General features: G+C 36.5%; 1 protein-coding gene across 8 annotated transcripts in view; it reads right to left on the reverse strand.

The window, feature by feature from the left end:
- LOC131155375 (uncharacterized) overlaps positions 1–22,037 on the reverse strand; it is a 93,994-nt gene that overhangs the window by 20,319 nt on the left and 51,638 nt on the right. For all 8 annotated transcript variants that reach the window (XM_058108452.1, XM_058108448.1, XM_058108451.1 and 5 more), the window contains 2 exons: positions 14,683–14,792; positions 14,528–14,593 (listed from right to left, as the gene is read on the reverse strand). In XM_058108452.1, the coding sequence (XP_057964435.1) occupies positions 14,528–14,593; positions 14,683–14,792 (176 nt within the window). The remainder of the gene's footprint in view (positions 1–14,527; positions 14,594–14,682; positions 14,793–22,037) is intronic.

The raw sequence follows: 22,037 nt of genomic DNA on the forward strand, positions 1-22,037 counted from the left end.
AGTAGTAGTAACTCTATCACCTCCTTTCTTCTCTAGGGGAAACCTCACTACATTAAAGTCACCTCCCACAATCAATTAGGAGCACAAAATACATACTCATAGCAAAGCTCATCCCAAAAAAGAGCTCCTAAGGGTTGGTCTAGAAGGGCAATACACTAGCGAAACCCACCAATGACCCTAGCCTTTCTTTTCTACTAAAAAAAAAAAAAAATAGAGAGAAAAAAACCACTAGACTATCCAATTTAACAATAAATTGAGTATCCCCCATCACCAAAATACCACCCACTAACCCTTGAGAAGGTACAAAGGCCCAATCCTTGTTACGTCCTTCCTAATCCAATAAACACCCCCCCCCCCCCCCAAATCAACATTCTCAAGTTTAGTCTTCTTAATCAAAACCATATCAGGAGAATATCTAAGAAGGACCTCTTTTATTAACCCCTCTTTCTAAAATCTTCCAGCTCTGACATTCCAACCGGAAATTTTCATATTTTCACTTGTTTTCCTCCCTTCCTAACTCCCTTCCCTCTGCTATAGTTAATAGATGAAACCAAGTTCTTAAGTTCTTCTGCAGCTTTCTTTGCTGTTCACAAGTTCTACGGCTTACTAGCAATTTCACCTCGACCCCTATAGGACTAACTAATTTTAGACCCAAGTACTCAATGAGTTTATTTGGATCTGAAATGTTTGTTTGACTACTCCCCAGGCCAGTGCTACCCCAGAAGAACCCTCCCTATAGCATAAAGTGTCACGAGAAACAACATATTGAACAAGAAGGGGGAAAATACGTTTTCTAGATTTGTACGAATTCAGACGGACCATATAAATAGTTGCCTCTTCATCAATACCCCCCCCCCCCCCTTTGGTGGAATATCAACAAAGTCCACCATATTAGGGTTAAGCTTAGAGGCAAGGGACGGAGACCCCTTATCTATCAATTCTTTCATTTTGGTTTAAATTGTGTTAATATCATTAGTAGCCCCTTGTGTAGTTTCAAAGAACAAATGAATACACCATTCCCCATACATCTATGTGCTTTGTGTAAGGTCATCACTCTACCCCAAGGCTTCCACTCCCTCTCCTGCGAGCTTTCCTTTGTAAGTTATGCCAAGGCTTCTTCTTCATACAAGGATACATCAGCTCTTAATTGATCCACCAACTACACCTTCTTAGATTCACAGAAGTTGCTCCAGTCATCTTCCATATTGGATACCTCCTCTTTCCCTTACCCCCACTGGTCAGATTATTTCTCGCTCTGAGCCTATCATCTCCTTTGACTGTTTTGCCTTTCCCTCTCCCTAAGTAAGATGTGAGATCTACATCCCCTCTACTCTCAAGAATCTCCAACTCCGTTTCTGATGTCCCACCGGATGAATAGAAAGATACTCATGGGGTCGATATCAAGCAGTCCTTTCCTCAAATTCTCGCCAATCACCTTCAAATCTTCCAATATTGCGTCTTTGAGACCTCTCTATTCAATATACCTTGAGAGCTTTGCCCGCTTTGTGATAATCATACCCTTGAGGCCATGGTAAAGTTAAACTACTTTGATAAATTAGCATGACTTGCTTTGTGTTGCATTAAACAAGTTCATACTAGTCATGTTATTCATCACATGAATTGTGCTAACTAATATTGGAAATTCCATTTGACTTATTAGTGGTAGGAGGGGCTTAGATGAAAACAAATTATGAAGGTTAAGCTAGTACATAGATAGCATCGGAGTTGGGGCAAAGAGAGAGACACACAAAAAAAAAAAAAAGGATAGGCCATGCTGAAACCAAGTGTGACACCTAGCAACAGTACAGACCAGCAGCAGCCACCTGGCAGTTCTGCAAGACCCTTGTTGTCACCAGCTGTTGCAGTCCTACCATGTTTCCAACCTTGAAAGAAACACTTGGCAAGCAATTGGCAGCAACTAGCTACTATCTTGACCATTCCAGCCCTACAAAGCAGCTACAACAACAACAATAACACACAACAAAACCAAGCCTTAGTCCCACTAAGTGGGGTTGGCTATATGAATCCTTTTTTGCTAATTTATGTTATCATGGACCATTTCTTTTGATAGATTCAACGATATTAAATCTTTACTCACTATCTCCTCCCAAGTTATTTTAGGTCTACCCCTACCCCTTCTACTTCCCCCCACAGTAACTAAGTCACTCGTCCTCACAGGTGCACTATAAGGTCTACGTTGCAAGTGTCCATACCATCTAAGTCGTCCCTCCCTTATCTTATCTTCTATACGAGCTACACCTAACTTACCACAAATATGTTCATTCCTTAATTTATCTTTCAATGTTATACCACTCATCCATCTAAGCATTCTCATCTCGGCAAAGCCCTACAAAGCAGCTCCAACACAAAAAATAATACCACACTCTTTCTGTAAACCCTAGTTCTAGAGGGAGAGAGAGAGAGAGAGAGAGAGAGAGAAATAACTTTGCAGAAAATCAAGGAAATTCAAAGAAAATAAAGAGAAAATACAAGAAATTCAGAGGAAACTTAAACTAAGTTTCATTTATTCACATAGGGATTTTGGGTATTCAAAGGAAATGAGGTTAGAAACTTGCATAGAATTGAATCCTAACAAAGGAGACCTAAGCTTCTTGTTTCTAATTACTTGATATGGTTACATGCATATTTTATTTGGTTATCATAGCTGCCTATCTTGTTTAGTTGGAAATTATCATGTGGTAGATATTCATCTTGCGAAGAAGAATGTTTTGCTTGCTATGGAAAAGCTTGTGTATGCATATGTTGAATTGTTATTGTGTGAAATAGCTAGCACCATGTCTTGTTGTGGCTTTGATATTATGGAATTTGAGCAAGTAAGGATTGTGTCTCCCTTGGGTGAAAGGCCCTAAACCTCTAGAGGGTATTTCCACGTTAATCGATGGTTGGCCAAGCTGAAATTTGGCACTTGTTGGTATTTCTGCATTAAGCAGTGGTTGGCCAAGCTGGAATTTGGCACTTATTTGAGATAAAATGTGCACTTAGTTCGGGCAATGTTGCTATTTTGGGAAAAAATGTGTAAATGCATTCTATTGCATGTTTTGCAATGGTAAATTTAGATGAACATATTGCTTACAATAAAGAATGTGTTCAATCATATTACTTTGAATAAAGAGTGTTCATGCACCTTCCGATTTTGCATGCATGTGAAAAATCATGTGTTAAGTTGAAATTATTATTTGAATAAGGGGGAATTAAGAATGTCCATTGAGCTTGGGGCGCTCACCCTATTCCTTAATAATTTCAGGTTCGAACTAAAGGAGAGCTCCACTTGTTAACTTCTCCAAGAGACTTGCCATTTCTGACATGTATTACAGGTTGGTAGGAAGACAATAGGGGTACTAAGCATGTGAACTCGGTTGACGGTTAGGTATGTAGACTAGGAGGTGTGAACAATATGTAAAGTACAGCCCAATGTAAAGAGCTTGTCACTGAAAGTAAAACTTTTTCAGTTGCTTTATGAAATATGTATGTATCTTGTGTTTTCAACAAATATTCACTTTTAATTGGTTTCTAAATTGTTTTCAAATGATTTTTTTGTAAAACAAATTCTTTCTTAGGCCTAGTGATTCCATTGGGATGGAGTCACGACCGGTCACGTGCCAAAAATAGGGACATGACAAAGTGGCATTAGAGATTTGGATACATTGGGGCCTTAAAGAAAGAGAGGGCAAGACAATATTAATTTGAGTAGCACATGAGTGAGTCCTTTGACTTGCATGTGGTTAGGTCATCCATAGATTGTGTTAAGTAAATTTAGGCTTATACATTAGTATAATGAGTACGACTACTTGTGTATCTTAGTTAATGACTACATGTCCAGTGGTAGCATTTCATGATTGCATGAAAGCACTTGATTTTTTATTTTTTTGTCCTTCAAGGAGAATGAGACAAAGGGGCGGTCCAACTTCTTCAACCCCATCAGAACAAGGCATCAATTCAGAGCATAATGTTCCAAGAGAATATGAGGGTTTTGCAAGAATTTACGCAGCCTTACAGAGTATTAATCAAGCTATAGCTACGATGACTCAAAATAATCAGTCAACTCAGCAAATAACCATGAAAGTCGGCTGAATCAACAACCAACTGTGGGGCAAGAGCTAGAAGAGACAGTTGCCAAAAAACGAATGAATATGCCGAAGGAGTCTAAGAAATTAAACCCTCTCAGCTTTTTAGGGAATTTAGAACCTTTGGAGCCAAAAGAACTGGCTATGGAAGGTCAGAAAACTTTTTGATATGCTTAGAATGCTAGATGAGTATAGCCATCATTGCATGTTCTCTATTTGAAGGTGAGGCTAACCATTAGTGGGAATCTATGCAACGGGTGAGAGATGTTAAGGCTATGAACTGGCTTGACTTTAAAACAATTTGTAATGAGAAATATTTCTAAAAGGTATTCCGGGAAGCCAAATTACAAGAATTTATATAGTTGACTCAAAGGAACTTGTCTGTTAGTCAATATGAAAGCAAATTCGCTGAATTATCACGGTTTGGACAAAAACTAGTCAGTATTGAGGAATTGAAGGTTCGAAAGTTTGAAAGGCGACTAAGAACTGCTGTTAGGTCTAAACTTAAGAATTGAGAGTTTTGGAGAAACAGTAGAAAGGGCAACCATGGTAAAGCAAGACATTGAAGACACCCAAAAAATTTATGACCAAAAGAAGAGGTCTTCATTTAGCCAATTCGGGTCAACTGGAAAGAAGCCAAAAGTCTCTCCAACACCATAGCAAGGTGCTCAAAGCAATGGCCCCTTCTATAGGGTTATAAAGTGTTATAGGGGTGGGCAAGAGGGGAATATAAGGAAGGGATTACCTACCTCTCAATCTCCTGTGATACCACAAAGACAACAACAGCCAGTAACACAATTCTCTCGTCCTTGACCTTATCAACCATATCCTTCTCCAAGTTTGAGTTTTCCTTAATCTTCAATGCAACCAACCCAGCTGAATGCTTTTGTAAATCCATCTAAAGCTCAAGCTTCATATAAGGGAAAGGGGAAGGAATTAGAGAATAAGGTGCAAGGAAGATTTTATGCCATAACACCATCCCAACATGGGCATCATGGACAACAAACAAACAAGGAGGCAAGTAACGCTATGGTGGAAGGTATGATTCTTTTTACACAATACTTGGGCAATAATTTTGCTTGATTCTCTACCTACTCTTACATCGCTACATCCTTTTCTAATATGTTGTGTTTAAAATCTGAACATTTAGTGACCTATGTGTTGCTTCACCAGTGGGGAAAACTATAGATGTGAACAATGTCGAAATCACACTTTACATATTGATGAACATGACTCCCCAATTGACTTATTAATCATGGATATTATGGATTATGACGTAATCCAAGGAATGGAGAGGTTAACCATTCATCATGCACCTTGTTGACTGTTTCCAAAAGAAAGTAGTACTCAAAGATCCAAATGGAGTGATAGTTTCCCTCCATGGAGACCAAACTAAGAAGCTCTCATGTTTAATATCTGGTTCCCTCCATGGAGACCAAACTAAGAAGCTCTCATGTTTAATATCTAGTCTACTTGTGAAAGGATTAAATTTTGGCAAATGTCTAGGGTTTGTAGTAGCAATGAAAGAAAGCACACAAGTTAATGAAACCAAAACTTCTTTACCAGTAGTTGATGAATTTCCAAATATAGTTCCATATGATTTACCAAGACTACCACCAAAATGAGAGATTGAACTTACTATTGATTGGTGTGTCAGGGATGGAACCTATATTAACTGCTCCATATAAAATAGCTCTAGTTGACCTAAGGGAACTTAAGGTGCAACTACGAGATCTCCTCGACAAGAGATTTATTCGACCTAATCTATCACCATGGGGTGCACCTCATTATTTTAAATAACGGTCATGACCGTTTTTTGGTTATTGATACCGTTACACACTGCAAAATCGGTAGGAAGAAAAATCACAGTCATAATGGCCGTTACGGATTGCGACCGTTACGTAAAGCTGCTACAGCCATTACATAACCACTACAGGACTATTGCGCCAAAAATTATTTTATTTTTTACTCTTTCTTCTCACTTCTTCCCCCTCTTTCATAAATCATTCTCAATATACTATGTGACAAGAGGAAAAGATTATAATAAGGACGAGAATAATGCAAAATTTACTATTTTTTTAAATACTCACAAGAGATGCATTAATTAACAACTTGAAAATACCAACTTGTTAGGAAAATATTTTATTTTGATAATATTAGTAATTTGATATTTATGTACTAAATTTATCAACTTCAACCATCTTTCTTTTCTAGTTATTTTATATTTGTATTATTCATGTCTTATATGTCTAATAGATTAATGGAGTGCATAATTTATTTTGTTTTACTAATTAATTTAGAACACATAATAATTTATCACACATAAGAAAAATGAGAAGTATAAATTCTATCAATGGTGGTTTAAAACGAATGTAAACTTCTTGCCTTTACCAAATAACTTAGTTGAACTAAAGGATTCAAAATACACTACAACTCTTTCTAAGAAGGGTTAAAAACTTAAAACATGCAAGTAAGCTAATATGCACAAGGTTGTGCGTGCTTGAAAAAATTCACAACTGTTACACCCGCCTCCTCCATGTAATATCCGCTACTCCCACTTCCCATTACACCTGTTACCGTTACATTACACTACCCATTACCGTGATTTAAAACCATGGCACCTATAGTATTCACTAAGAAACATGATGAGTCCTTGAGGCTATGCATTGATTATAGGAAGTTGAATTGGGTTACTATCAAGAATCGATATCCACTTCCAAGAATAGATGAACTATTTGTTCAATTGGTAGGATCCCAATATTTTTTGAAGATTGACTTGCAATTGGCTTACAAACATTATAGGAGCATCAGTTATATGCTAAACGGAAGAAGTGTGAATTCTGGAAAACTAGTGTGAAATTTTTGGGTCATGTCATAACCAAAAATTGGCTATCTGTTAATCCTTCTAAAGTTGAGAGTTGAGAAACCCCTTAAAATGTGACCAAAATTTGTAGTTTCCTGGGTTTGGCAAGGCATTATTGCAATTTTGTACAAAATGTTTCCCAAATAGCTATGCCATTGATTAAGCATACAAGAAAAGGAAAGAAATTTGTGAGGAGTGAAAACATCGATTAACAACAGCCCCAATACTAACTCTTCCGAATAAAGAGGATCGCTACGTAGTCTACATAGATGCTTCCTTCAATGGAGATGCTTCCTTGAGTGGACTTGGATGTGTGTTGATGCAAAAGGAAAAGGTGGTTGCGTATGGATCACAAAAATTAAAATTGCATGAGCGCAATTATCCAAACCATGACTTGGAATTAGCCATTATTGTGTTTGCATTAAAATTGTGGCATTCATACTTGTATGGAAACAAACTTAAAGTGTATTTAGACCATAAAAGTCTTGAATATCTCTTTACTCAAAAGGAATTAATCTTAATTCTTAAGGCAAAGGCAGTGAGTGCAGTATTTGGAAGATTATGATTTTGAACTCCATTATCATCCAGATAAAGCAAATGTCGTGGAAGGTGCATTAAGCAGGAAGTCCCAACATATATTGGAAAACTTGGAAATTCAAAAGTGGAAAATGTTGGAGACAATAGATTCTTTTAGCTTACAGACAAACTTTCAAGGAGACAAAGTTTGAATATATAACTTAAGGATAAAGCCAACTTTATTGGAGCAAATTATCAAAGGGCAAGAGCAGGACCCTCAATTTCATAAAATATTAAGAAGTATAGAAGCGGATACACACTCTGCAGGGTGGACAAAATCTTCTGGTGGAGGACTTTGTTGTTTGGATAGGCCTTGTGTTCCACATGACTAGAAAAAGAAAGTCTTAGGGGAAGCACGTTGTTCTAGATATATTATCCATCCTAGCAGGACTAAGATGTATAGAGATCTAGAAACGCAATTTTGGTTGACAGCTTGGACATGAGAGAATTTGTGACATGTCTTACTTGTCAACAAGTGAAAGTTAAACATCAAAAGTCTAGCCATTACCAATAGCACAATGGAAGTACGATGAGATAACAATGGATTTTGTTTCAGAGTTGCCAAGGACTACACTTGGCCATGATACTATGTGGGTTATTGTGGATAGATTGACAAAATCAACTCACTTTTTACCCATCAAGATTTCATATTCACTTGGACGGCTAAGTCGTTTGTATATAAAGGAAATTGTACGGCCACATGGGATTCCATTATCTATCATCTTAGATAGAGATCCATGGTTTACTACTTAATTTTGGCAAAGTTTCTAAAAGGCTACGCGCACATAATTAAAATTCATCATTGCGCATCATCTTGAAATAGATGAACAAATCAAAAGGGTAATTCAAATCTTAGAAGATATGTTAAAGGCTTGCATTCTAGACTTCAAAGGGAGTTGGAATGAGCATCTAACCTTAGTAGAATTTTCCTATGAAAACAGTTTCCAATCAAGTATGAATGAGCACCTTATGAAGCTCTATAAGGGAGACCTTGTAGATCACCAGTGCATTAGGGCACGATAGGGGAAAATCAAATTCCTGGTCCAATTTACTTGAAGAAACTACTAAGAAGATTAAGCAAGTGAGAAATCATCTCCTCAACGAACAATATGCTGATAAAAAGAAGGCCACTGGAATTTGAAGTTGGAGATTTTGTATTCCTAAGGGCGTCACCTCGAAATGGGATTTTTAGATTTGGGAAGAGAGGTAAAAGCTGTAACATTGTCATGTTGGGCAATTTCAAATTGTCAAACGAGTTGGAAAAGGAGCATATAAATTGAGGTTGTCATCAGAATTAGCTCATGATCATGATGTTTTCCATGTATTGATGCTTCGAAAGTATGAACTAGATCCGAGTCATGTTCTTGAATGGTCCAATATTTCATTGAGGGAGGTTGTCAATTATGCAGAAAATCCTATCTAGATTCTTGAAAAGAAGGAAAGGGTCTTGAGCAAAAAAGTTATTCCATTGATCAAGGTATTACACCATGGCATCAAAGAAGCAACCTGGGAATCAGAAATTGACACGACTGAAAGATATCCTCATTTATTTGCAACCTAAGGTCAAATGAAATTTCAAGGACGAAATTTGTAGAGGACGGAGTTGTGATGACCATACCCATTAGGCCATGGTAAATTTAAACTACTTCGATAAAGTAGCATGATTTGCTTTGTTTTGTATTGAACAAGTTCATACTAGCCATGTCATTCATTAATTGAGTTGTGTTAACTGATATTGAAAATTCCATTTGACTTATAGACGTTGGAGGGGTTTAGATCAAAGCAAATTATGAGGGTTATGCTAAAACATAAATAGCATAGGAGTTTGGGGAAAAAGCGGGGAAAAAATTGGATGGCATGCTGAAACCAGGTGTAACACTTGGCAGCACTACAAACCACCAGCAGCCACCAGACAGCTCTAAAAACCAGCAGTCGACACCTAGCTCAAAGATAGCAGAACTGCAGGGCCCTTGTTGCCATCACCTGCTACAGTCCTGCCATGTTTCCAGCCTAGATGGAGACACTTGACAAGCAGCTGGCAGCAAGAAGCTGCTATCTTGACCTTCCAGCCATGCAAAGCAGGCCTAAAACAGAAAAGAATACCTCAAACTCTTGCTGTAAACCCTAGTTGTAAAGAGAGAGAGAGAGAGAGAGAGAGAGAGAGAGAGAGAGAGAGAGAGAGAGAGAGAGAGAGATAACTCTGCAGAAAATCAAGGAAATTCAGAGAAAATCAGGAGAAAAGACAAAAAATTCATAGCGAAACTTAAACTAAGTTTGAAGAAGTTTAAAATCAAAGTAGGTGTTCTTAATTTTCATTTATTCACCTAGGCATTTTGGGTATTAAAGGAAATAAGAGTAGAAACTTGCATAGAGTTGAATCCTAATAAGGGGGATTTAGGCTTGTTATTTCTAATTACTTCATATGGCCACTTATATGTTTTCTTTGGTTATCATAGCTGTATATCTGGTTTAGATGGAAATTTTCATTTCGTAGATATTTATCTTGTGAGGATGATTGTTTTACTCACTACGAACAAGCTAGTGTATGCATATGTTGAAATGCAGTTGTGTGAAATAGCTGACACCATGTGTTGTGGCTGTGAAATTGTGGAATTTAAGTAGGTATTGTGTCTCCCTTGGGTGAAAGACCCTAAACATCCAGAGGGTGTTTCTGCGTTAAGCGATGGTTGGCAAAGCTGTAATTTGGCACTTGTTGGTATTTCCACATTAAGTAGTGGTTCGCCAAGCTGGAATTTGGCACTGGTTGAAATGTGCACTTAATTGGGGCAATGCTGCTATGTTGGAAAAAATGTGTAAATGCATGCTATTAGAACGTTGTGTGATGGTAACTTTAGAATAAAGAGTGCTCATGCACCTTATGATTATGCATGCATGTAAGCAATCATGTGCTAAGTACTGAAATCCTTATTTGAATAAGGGGGAATTAAGAATGTCTACTGAGCTCATAGTTGTTAAAACCTGAGGAACACCTAGTTCTTCCTCTTCAGTTTTTTTCATTTCTTCTTCTTTTTCACTTCTTCTCCTTCTTCTTCTTTTTCACTTCTTCTTCTTCTTCTTCTTCTTCTTCTCTCTGCAGCCTGCTGCTTCTTCTTATAATATTATATGTAATTAAATATGTAGTTTAATGCAAGTTTATAACTAATACATAATACTTTTTTTACTGAATTTAGTTACTGTTTTGTAATTTTTTTTTTTTTTTTTTTTTGTGCTCTTTTATTTTGATGTTGAACTATGTTGCATTGTTGATGCTTTTGGCCTTGGCAATTTCATTAAATTTCCAATTTTGCTATTGAATGTTTTGGCATTTTAAATTCTAATATTACTAGATATTCGTATGTGTTTATATCAATTAGCCCAAATAGGCATTTTACAGCATCTTAATAGTTGTGTGCCTCACCTTCGTGAGGCACGCACCTTCGCCTCGCACCTCGGCTTCAAATACCCTTTGCGCCTCGGCTCGCCTTGCACCTCTGACTACTATGACTGAGCCTGTGGTTGCTCGCCCTATTCCTTAATAATTCCAGGTTCAAACTGAAAAAGAACTCCACTTGTTAAATTCTCCAAGAGACTGCCATTTTTTAAATGTGTTACAGGTGGACAGGAAGACAATAGGGGTACTAAGCATGTATTGGCACATGATTGGCTGTGACTCCATCTGAAATCCAATGGAGTCACTAGGCCTTGGCAAGAATTTGTTTTACAAAACTGTCATTTGAAAACAAGTTAGAAACCAATTACGAGTGAATATTTTTTCAAAATACAAGACACATATATTTCATAAAACAACTGAAAACATTTTACTTTCAGGGACAAGCTCTTTACATTTTGGGTTGTACTTTACATGTAGCATTTTTCACAATTCAATTTTGAACTGATGAAGAACTCCACTTGTTAAGTTCTTAGAGAGACTGCCATTTTTTACATGTATTACAGATGGGCAAGAAGACAATAGGGGTACTAAGCATGTATTCGGTTGGCAGTTACATATGCAGACTAGAAGTGTGAAAAATGTTGCATGTGAAGTACAGCCCGAAATGTAAAGAGCTTGTCACTGAAAGTAAAATGTTTTCAGTTTTTTTATGAAATCTATGTATGTATCTTGTATTTTGAACAAATATTCACTCTTAATTATTTTCTAACTTGTTTTCATATGACAGTTTTGTAAAACAAATTCTTGTCTATGCCTCATGACTCCATTGGATTTTAGATGAGAAACAGCCGATCACGTGCCAAAAATAGGGACGTGAGCCCGCCTTCTCTAACTCCCACCCCCCCCCCCCCCCTCCAACTCCAGTCCACCAAGCTTACCTATCTAACAGCTATATGGGATACTCGCATCATTAAGTCTCATTATCTTACAGCCGAAAGGTCTTGGATCCTCCTCCTTAATCAAATCTTACACCACGTCAATTTAAACTTATTCAACCCACTACTAACAGCCCTTCTTGGCCCATTATTTATATGCCCACGTTTTTTGTCCCCAATACTACCTTTAGGGAAGGAGTTAATCCCAAATTGCCCATTAATTCTCCTTCCCTTTATGAGGTGCACTTTAGCAACTTCGAAGAATGACCGGTTATCCAAGAGCCTCATAAAAATATTCTGATTCTCCAACTTCTATTCACCATGGACTATGTTTATGGAACCACAATCTACACAACTCAAATAGTGGTATTCTTCAAGGTCAATAGACAGCTTCATCATGGCTTCTATAAACTTGTGCCATCCCTCATTCTAATTCCCTTTTGGGACAAGGAATGCTTGCCTTCGACCACCAGAAGACCACTTCTCAATAGAGATAAACCTACCCCTCTCATTACTCCTGATCTCTATACGAATTTTGCCTCCCTCTCTACAAAAAAAGAGCATCACCTGCTTGCCCATTTGCTGCTGCTAATGGATCCAAACATATCACCCCTAAGGATCTCAAGATCCATAAAAACTCCTCATTTTTAGTAAAAGATATAAGAAAAGAATTCCCTCGCAAATTCAAATAACCTAAAAGATGAACCGTCCAAGCAGTTAGCATTGAAAATTTTCCTATACTGACAACCCACCGAACCCCCAAGTCAGTGTTCTCTCTTCTAAAAGTCTTAGATCTCTGATAAATTCAAAAGAGCAAGATTGACTAAAATAGGCTCTACAAGATTAGAAAGGACTCCTCATTGGTCCGAAGATGAGAAATTCTCTCAAAAGCCTTTTGGTCAGTGGGAACAAGAGCCTCTCGAGTGATTTGTATGGTAGAAGGCTCGCCAAGCCCAAGTGATGATTAGCGTGGATCTCTGATAAATTCAAAAGGGCAAGACTGACTAAAGGCTCTATAAGATTAGAAAGGACTCCTCTTTGGTCTGAAGATGAGAAATTCTCTCAAAAGCCTTCTGGTCAGAGGGAACGAGAGCCTCTCGAGTGATCCGTATGGTAGAAGACTCGCCAAGCCCAAGTGATGATTGGTGTGAGAGTCGATGATAGTGGGATCCCAGAAGCATCTCTAATGTTGAAGAAGTCCCATCATTCACTGTCAAAGGGAACAACTCTGTTGGGATTGCAAAAGAAATCCTAGTCGCAGAGGAGGAGAGTCTGTCGCAGATGGGTACACCGGAAGAGTGTCAAAGTAGAGACGACTCTGCTTCAAAGCAGTCTTAGTCAAGCGAGAGTCGTTGAAGATGAGAGTCACTAAAGATAAGAGTCCCTAAAGGCAAGAGTCAAAGCAATCTTTGTCAAACAAGACGACTCTAAAGTTTGTGCAATCTCAGTCACTGGAAATGTCAGTCACACTCTCTCTGCCATCGATGGATTCGAGAGAACCCCAAAGATCAAGGATGACTTGCCAGAGAATACGCAAAAGTTTGTGCAAAGGAATATTGGGAAAAGGATAGGGTTCAACTCATGGTTTTAAATAACGATTGCAACCATTACATAACGTCGTTACGTAAAAGTTTTTGGGTTACTGATCCCATTACACACCGCAAAATCGGTGGGAAGAAAAATCACAGCCATAGTGGCTGTTACGAACCATGACCGTTACATAACCGCTATAGGGGTTTTGAAAAAACTTTTTTTTTTTTTTAACTCTTTCTTCTCACTTTTTTTCTCCCCTTTCATAAATCATTCTCAATATACTATGTGGCAAGAGAGGGAAAGATTATAATAAGGATGATAATGATACAAAATTTACAATTTTTTTAAAATACTCATAAGAGATGCATTAATTAACAATTTGAAAATACTAACTGGTTAGAAAAATATTTTATTTTGATAATTTTAGTAATTTGATATTTATGTTCTATTTTTTCAACTTCAACTTTCTTTATTTTATAATAATTTTATATTTGTATTATTCATGTCTTATGTGTCTAATAGATTAATGAAGTGTATAATATATTTTGTTTTATTAATTATTTTAGCACATGTAAGAATTTCTCACATAAGAATAATAAGAAGTATAAATATGCACACGTAATTTTTCTGTCAATGGCAATTTAAAACAAATGTAAACTTCTTGCCCCTACCAAACAACTTAGTTAGTTGAACTAAAGGATCCAAAATACACTAAAACTCTTTCAAAGAAGGGTTAAAAGCTTAAAACATGCAAGTACACTAATATGCACAAGGTATTGTACTTGACATATATTATAAATAGAGGGAGAGACTATCACTAATGTTAGGTCTTCCATTTTACCCAATTATTCAACAGCCACATCCTATTAATATGAATTCCAGTGTGCGAATTCTCAAATTCCATCACAACGGAACCTCAAATGAGTGTCATCAATGGCAAAGACCCAACAAAGAGTTCTTGAATATCTTTTCTATCCTATCATACCTAACTAGTATAACCCAAATTTTATCCAAAGAAACAAAGTACATAAGCATTTCTTTCCAAATATTGGTACAAAGTACTCCTTAATTATATTACAAATAAGAATTCTCAGTCCCTGACTTATGAATATAAAATTTATTTAATAGAAAACAGTAGATGTACCTCCTTGATGCACTCCGGTCCATCAAAAGATGGATTACCCACTGCAGGTGTCACTGGGTACCAACCCTGGGCATTATAATTTCAAATTAGACTGCTTAAATTGGATCAATCAAAGATGTGATACACCAATGTCCATTTCTTGTTTCAACTCTTACCAAATCTGGCTCTTCATATGGTTTAAGCAACATATCAAACTTAGAAGAAGAGCTGCCATATAGCCATGCAGCAGCTGACCCCTTGTCACCAAATATAACAGGCATCCTATCTACAATAACAGAAAATTTTAAAGAAATTAATATAAAACTAAAAACTGGGCAAGGGTGGAAGAGCTGGGGAGGGGGGGGGGGATGGGATGGCATTACATCACCATGCAAATCTGAAGTACTCTAAACTAACAGTTCAAAATTACGACATTGAACATGCATAAGAAATTACTAGCCAGACAACTGAAAACATTTTCTACAGAAATATTTAAAATTTTCAAAATTTATTGCACAATTGCATTAACAATCCATAGCAGCATCTTAACCCAAGCACCAGGCTTACTGTACAGAGCTTGCCCCTCTTGTCTGTAGAAAGCCAGAATTCAGAAGAATAATTCTTTCATTCGAGAAATTACTAACTGTAATTGTTTTAAGCATGCTTTTAATAGAAAAACTAACTTCTAACTTCTCTACCTATTAATTCCAATAAGTCATTCTGAGTGCTTATTGGCATGAAAGTAAACTATGCAGACACAAATAATTCCCAACACATGAAAAATAAATTTCTTTGGTTTTTTGAAATATGAGATGCCCTATTCTAACCCTTCACAGATCAATGAGCACAGGCATACACTTTCATCTAATGCTGTGCAGAGATTAACTGGATAAAGAAACAGAAACCCAGTTTTACCTGTGAAAAAAATTCCAACCTTTAAGGAGCGATTATCCATCCCCAATCTCACCTCATCCGCGTTTAGATTATAGTCATTTCAATAATATGGCACTTCTTGTATGTTTCTCACGAAATTTATTTCCATTTATTTTTTAATAATAATTATCCTTTAAGACAAGTCAAGATCTAATAGTAAGGGTGTTACACACACACTGATTCAAATCGCAGAATTAGCCTTTCCAAATGTGATGGTAAGGCTGCATACATCGTGCCTCCACAGACCTGCAATCATGGTCTTAAATTTCCACGAAATTGTCGAAATTTCCAGTTTCCGTCACCCTCGAAATTGAAATGGCAGTTGATTTCCATCTTGCATAATTTCAGTCGAAATCTCAACGAATCATCCGAAATTTATCGAAATCTCGAAATTTTAGCAAAACTTGTCGAAATTTGAACTATGCAATGGAATTTCCTCGAAATTCAAACGAGAGATTTAGGAGTGAATTGAAACTTCTCTCTTAATTTGTTTTATTTATTTTTATCAAAACAAAAAATTATGACAAATGCTTTTGAAATTATATGAAAAAATAAACTTACAACAACATTTTATTTAACCATTCATGCCTAAATTATCATTATTTGTATAATAAATAATATTTAAATAATTTATGAATTTCATAAGTATAATAAATAATATTTAAATAATTAATGAATTTCATTTGTATTAATTGATTCACTAAATATATTTAATGTACATTATCTTACAAATATGTTTGATGCAAATATTATATTACAACTTCTCCACCTCATACATAACATAGATGTATTTACTTGTAATATATTAGTCCTAAAACTTACATTATTATGTCTATTAATCATTTCTAAAGTTTCATGAAAGAATTCCATGCCTTACTACTGATTTCCATTTATTTTTCAAATCGAAATCGAAATTGACATTAAAATTGAAATTTCCGTCGAAATTTCCATAAACTTTTGGAGCTTCAAAATTTGAGTCGAAATCGAAATTTAAGACCTTGCCCTCAATATATAGCGCAGGAGCCTCATGCATCGATTATGAGGGTCACAAGTTCAACCTACCAAAAAAGTCTCTCAAAATGTACATCATTCCCCCAGAGACTAAAAAAAGAACTATATAAAAATCCAAATTGGAAACAAAATCAAACTCCGAAATCTCAAACCTGTTTTCCAACAAAATTTATATTAGTCTTAAAAATACCATAATTTGAAGTTTAAATGTCTAATTATCTAGGTCAACAATAATGTTTTCAAATCTCATCCAATTGGATCCCCATTCTAAGAACCTTTGGTGCGATGTTATTGTGGTGGATGTTGGTCGTGTAGTTATAGGTTTCAATTTTGTTGAAAGAAATACTTGTCTAGCTTACAGTGGGAACAAGATCATATTAAATTCCAAAATTCCAATCAAGAATATGCGTTGAACCTAGTCAACCCTCAAGAACACTACCCCAATGATTATTGCAATGAATGTAACCCAAAAAGAGGAACTCAGGAATATCAACAACTTAAAAGTCTCTAGACATGAAGACACTCCAAACATGGACATCATGTTAATGGTTTCAGCCCAACTCCAAAGAGAGAATGTTTAATTTGGCTCCTTAATCCTAACATTTGTATCCAACAAAAAGCACCTCAAACGAGTCGTCATGGCAAAAATTTTCCTAGTACATGACTAATGTGGGATCATTACAAGCTCTGTTGTTGATCATTGACACGCTCATCTGAGTGCCCAATGCCTTTGTGCTGGCCCACATGATAGTATAAACCATATACTAAACATAGAAGTCTTGGTTCAACTCAAGTGGCATATTGTGGCCCATTCGACCTTAAAAACTTGCCCCATTAAAGGCAAATCACAAAGTTAAGACCTAGAACAGCTTATATGATACATTTGTAAGGTACATATGCTAGGATTGTAATCAATGATTTAGACTTATGAATTGAATTTGAGTTGTGTTTTCCTAAGGGCATATTCCTCTTTCCCAATGTTACCTAGAATGTGGAACATCTTGAAAAGGATCATGGCATGACACAATAAAAAACTTAACTCTAATTGAATAATATGATTCCAAAAAAATATATATACAAAAGGTTTACAATGTTTATTAGATGGATGCTTCCTAAAAATTAAAAAGATGTAGCTGCTATAATAAATAAACAAAAATCAAAACAAACCAAAAAAACTCAAATTAAAATCATTTTCCTGAATGAGCCATAGGGCTTTTGAGTTGGCCCCCTTCTCCATAACGATCAATCACCTATGTCAACATTCTTTCTTGCCTTTAAAAGGATAGAGCTCAAATGTTGGTTAGGTGAAGGACTCAACAAATAGAAGGGGGCCAATGAAGATGTGATGCACTCAAGTGATCCTGACATCTGTGAAAAAGGTTAAGAGTGTAGCTCAAAATTCAACATTGACACTCAACATTCTCACTAACACCATAAATCATATGACAATCAAATTGCCATGATCTCCTATAACACAACAAACACATGCAAATCACAAACATAACTAGAAAGTTATTTCTAGAAGCATCATTTCACATCCACACAAGAAACCATCTACAAACCCTCTCGATAACCAAATACACATCACACAAGTTTAAATGGATCCAAACCCAATAAGCGGACAACAAAAGTTGATATCAAATTTATTTTAGCCCAATGCCCACAAGGACATGTCTTGAGTATTGAGCTCCTTATTGGAGATCCAACAAGCCAGAAGAGCTTGTGTAGCTTACGCATTGGTTTCTGTTAGATTACCACTTTACCCAAAAGCTTAAGTTGTTAAGGTTGTGAGCCAACAATGTATGTCAAGCATTAGCACTCCCCTGCACGTGCAGCCCAACAGCATGTGGAGAGATAAAGACATGATAGATTACACCTATTGCAAGGGATACAATAATTTTTTAAACACAACAATAAAAGTGGGAAACAACACTAGAACCCAAAACCTCCTTCTTGGCAACTAGCTCCGACACCATGTCAAATTACAACTTTACCCAAAAGATTAAGTTAAATTGTGGACCAACAATGTAACAAGCTTTAACAATCTCAAGCTAAGTTTCCTAACACGTTGGAGAAGAATAATGCAAACTTCAACAAGACGTGATTGCTCACTATCTAATGCCTCTTCTTCATTACTCATAGGATCCAACGGCTCGTGACAAATTAGTCTCTTTCTATTGAGTCTTCCCTTCCATCACATGCAAATACTTCTTTTTTGGGGAATTGATGGCATGGATGACTCTTATTATTACATTCTTAGAGAAAGAAAATGCAAAGATTAAGGTTATGTAAAATGTATAAAGGGCAAGAATGATAATGTCTTAATTAGAGAAGAAAACATAAACGTGAGATGACGAAGATACTTTGATAAGTTGTTTAACAAAAACCAAAATGAAATATTGAACTTGGAAGTGAGAAATGAGAAGAAGACTAAAAAGAGGAGATTTATTCACAAAATTAAAGTACTTGAAGTTAAGATGGCATTAAAAACGATGAAAAGTGAAAAATCTATAAGACCAGATAACATGACAATTAAAGTGTGGAAATGTTTAGGAGACAAAGAAATATTTGGTTAACTAATATATTCAACATTTTTATAAAAACCAAGAAAATGTTGGAGGAATGGAGGAAACGCACGTTAATGCCTTCATACAAAAACAAAGGCGATATTCAAACTGTAATAATTATCATGGAATTAAGATTGTGAGGCATACGATGAGATTATGACAAAGGGTAATTGAACAAAGAGTAAGACTAGAAAAAAGGATTTCATAAGAACAATTAGGTTTTATGCCTAGGAGATCAACAGAAACTATTTATCTTTTAAAATGTTTAATAGAAAAGTTTAGGGAAAAGGTGAGGGACTTTGCATTTGTTTTTTATTGACCTAGAGAAAGCATATGATAAGAGTACCTAGCAATGTTCTTAGGTAGATCTTAGAAAAGAAAGGGGTATGCAGGAGATATACTGAGGTTATTAAGGATGTATGATAGAGTAGTGACTAGCGTTAGGATAGTAGGAGTAGAATCTAGAGATTTTCCAATCAAAATAGTAGTTCTATTTTGAGTCCTTGTCCTTTTAGTTCAAAGATTGATGAACTTAGTAGAATATCCAAAACGAGATCCCTTGGTGTACGTTGTTTGAAGATGATATTTTATCAATTGATGAAAGTAGGAGCTAAGTGGAATCTAAGTTAGCATTTTGGAGAACCGCATTATAACCTAAAGGTTTAAGGATAAGTAGGAATAAGATAGAATATAAGAAATGTAATTTTAGTGATATTAAATAGTAGGAGTGAGCAAAGATTAAACTTGATAATCAAGAAACTAATAGCACTATTGGAATTCAATATCTTGGATCTATTACGCAAGCAAAAGGGAAAGTTGAAGAAGATGTTTTACATAGAATTAAAGCAGGTTAGGTAAAATGGAAGAGTATATCATATGTGTTATGTGATCGTAGAAAACCCTAAAAATTAAAAGTGAAGTTTTATAAGATAGTTATAACGCCAACTATGCTTTATGGTTCCAAGTATTGGGCAACTAAGTAATAACATGTACAAAAAGTAAAAGTTGCTAAAATGCAAATGTTAATGTGAATGAGTGGTACAGCATTAAATGATAAGCTAAAAAATGGGCATATGCACAATAATTTAGGTATAGCACCGATCAAAGACAAGATAAAGGAGAACTAGATTAGATGGTTTGGGCATTTGAAACGCAAGTCTAAAAGAGCACCTATAAGGAAGAGTGATCTAGTTACTGTTTCTAGCATGAAAAGTTGCTAAAAGGCTTCTTCTTGTTGTTGTTATACAAATTTAAAGATATGATATGATATTATACTAATTATATATATTATATTATATTATATTATATCATTGTTGCCCAAAAATCAAATAATGAGGGCAATTTGGAATGAGATTCCCATAAAAATTACCCATGGGGGAGGTGGGAATAAGATGACCATGTTTCATAGGAATCCTTTCATTTCCAAGAATGTGAACATTCCCACCACGTCAAATTGCCATGCTCAAAAAAATTTGGGAATGCCATGGGCATCACATTTCCAAAATCTTGAAAGATGCCACCAACCAAATGCCCCTATACTACTATTTACATCATGTTAACCCATTCCATACACACAAGATAAGTGGCCTTCGGCAAGAATAATGTCCTAAACAAGCTTGGCTCATGACATTCTCCCCCGCTTATGCAGTTGACACCCTCATAGACTTTGACACTAAGAACTCTTCAACTTTGTCCACAAATGGTAGCAAGCCTTCCACAGACATCTAGCTAATTTTTTGTCTCCAAGGACTTTCCACTTCACTAAGAACTTGTGTTGCTTCTTCCTTGATGATGTGAGCTCTCTATCTCCAAGGATGTATTCAACTTCTCTTCTGTCAAGTTGTGTTGTCGTGTTCATTGATGCTCTAATTGATTGACTTCTACTTAATCTCCAGTGTGGGCGTTGAGTGGCTTAAGGCAGCTAACATGAAACAAAGGATGCATTTTCACCCAAGTCAGAGGACCAACCTAGTCCTCCAAATTTGAAAAGTAGTCTCCTATCTCAACCTCGTAGTGACTTGACCTTTTTTGTATGGAGCATGACAAATGTGAAGTCGCCCCCATTGAAGTTCAACAGCCTTCTACCCTAATCTGCCCACTTCATCATCCGCTTTGAAGCTTTATCAAGGTATGCTCAAATGATTTCTGCGTTATATCTCCATTTTTGGTGAAGATGTATGCTCTTGGACTCTTTCCTCCAATAGCCCGTTAATCTCTTTGCCTATCCATCTGTTAGTGGGCTGTAGCTCGACGAGAAGTCATGATGTGAACCAAGGATTCAGAGAAGTTCTATTTAGAAGTGCTGGTGGATCTCGAGTCTCGGTCACTAACAATGTCTTAGGGAATAACCCAATATTTAACTAGATGTTTGAAAAACAAGGGGGTTGTTTCCTTTGCTAAACAGTACTTCGTTGTGGGGAATAAATGTACTACAATTCGAGAAAATATATCTATAACCACGATTATTGGCCCAGCTTCTCCAACGCTCAGCAAGTTGGTGATGAAGTCAAGCAAGACACTCTCCCACGGGCTCGTTGGTACTGGAAGGAGCTCTAGTAAACCTACAATCTTCTTTCATTCTGCCTTGGTTTGCTAGCAACTGAGATGTTCTTGGGTATACTCTCACGTCAAGGTGACACTCTACCGCTGAGTTATATCCCTCCCCTAAACCCATCAAGATAATCACTTTGTCACACACTTGTGGCCAATAATACCTTTGCTTCAACAATGCCAAAGTGCGATGTCATCCTAATGGCCTGCCCACATGCTCTCATGACACTCTCTCAGAGTGTTGGCAGTGTCTCCCTCATGTCACCAGCTCAAGGCACAAAAAGTCAGTTACCATGTGTCATAAGCAATCCATCTTCTAACCAAAACTGGTGCACTTTGCCATCTTTTGGATGTTTTTTGTTGAGTTGTGTACTCCCGCTATACTTCATTAAGCTTATGGATCTTGTACACAACTAGATACCCATCATGCAACAAGAATCCACCAAGGGCATAATTTGATCCATCTGTCT

Source organism: Malania oleifera, chromosome 5 (assembly GCF_029873635.1).
Source record: "Malania oleifera isolate guangnan ecotype guangnan chromosome 5, ASM2987363v1, whole genome shotgun sequence".
NCBI classification, from domain to species: Eukaryota; Viridiplantae; Streptophyta; class Magnoliopsida; order Santalales; family Ximeniaceae; genus Malania; species Malania oleifera.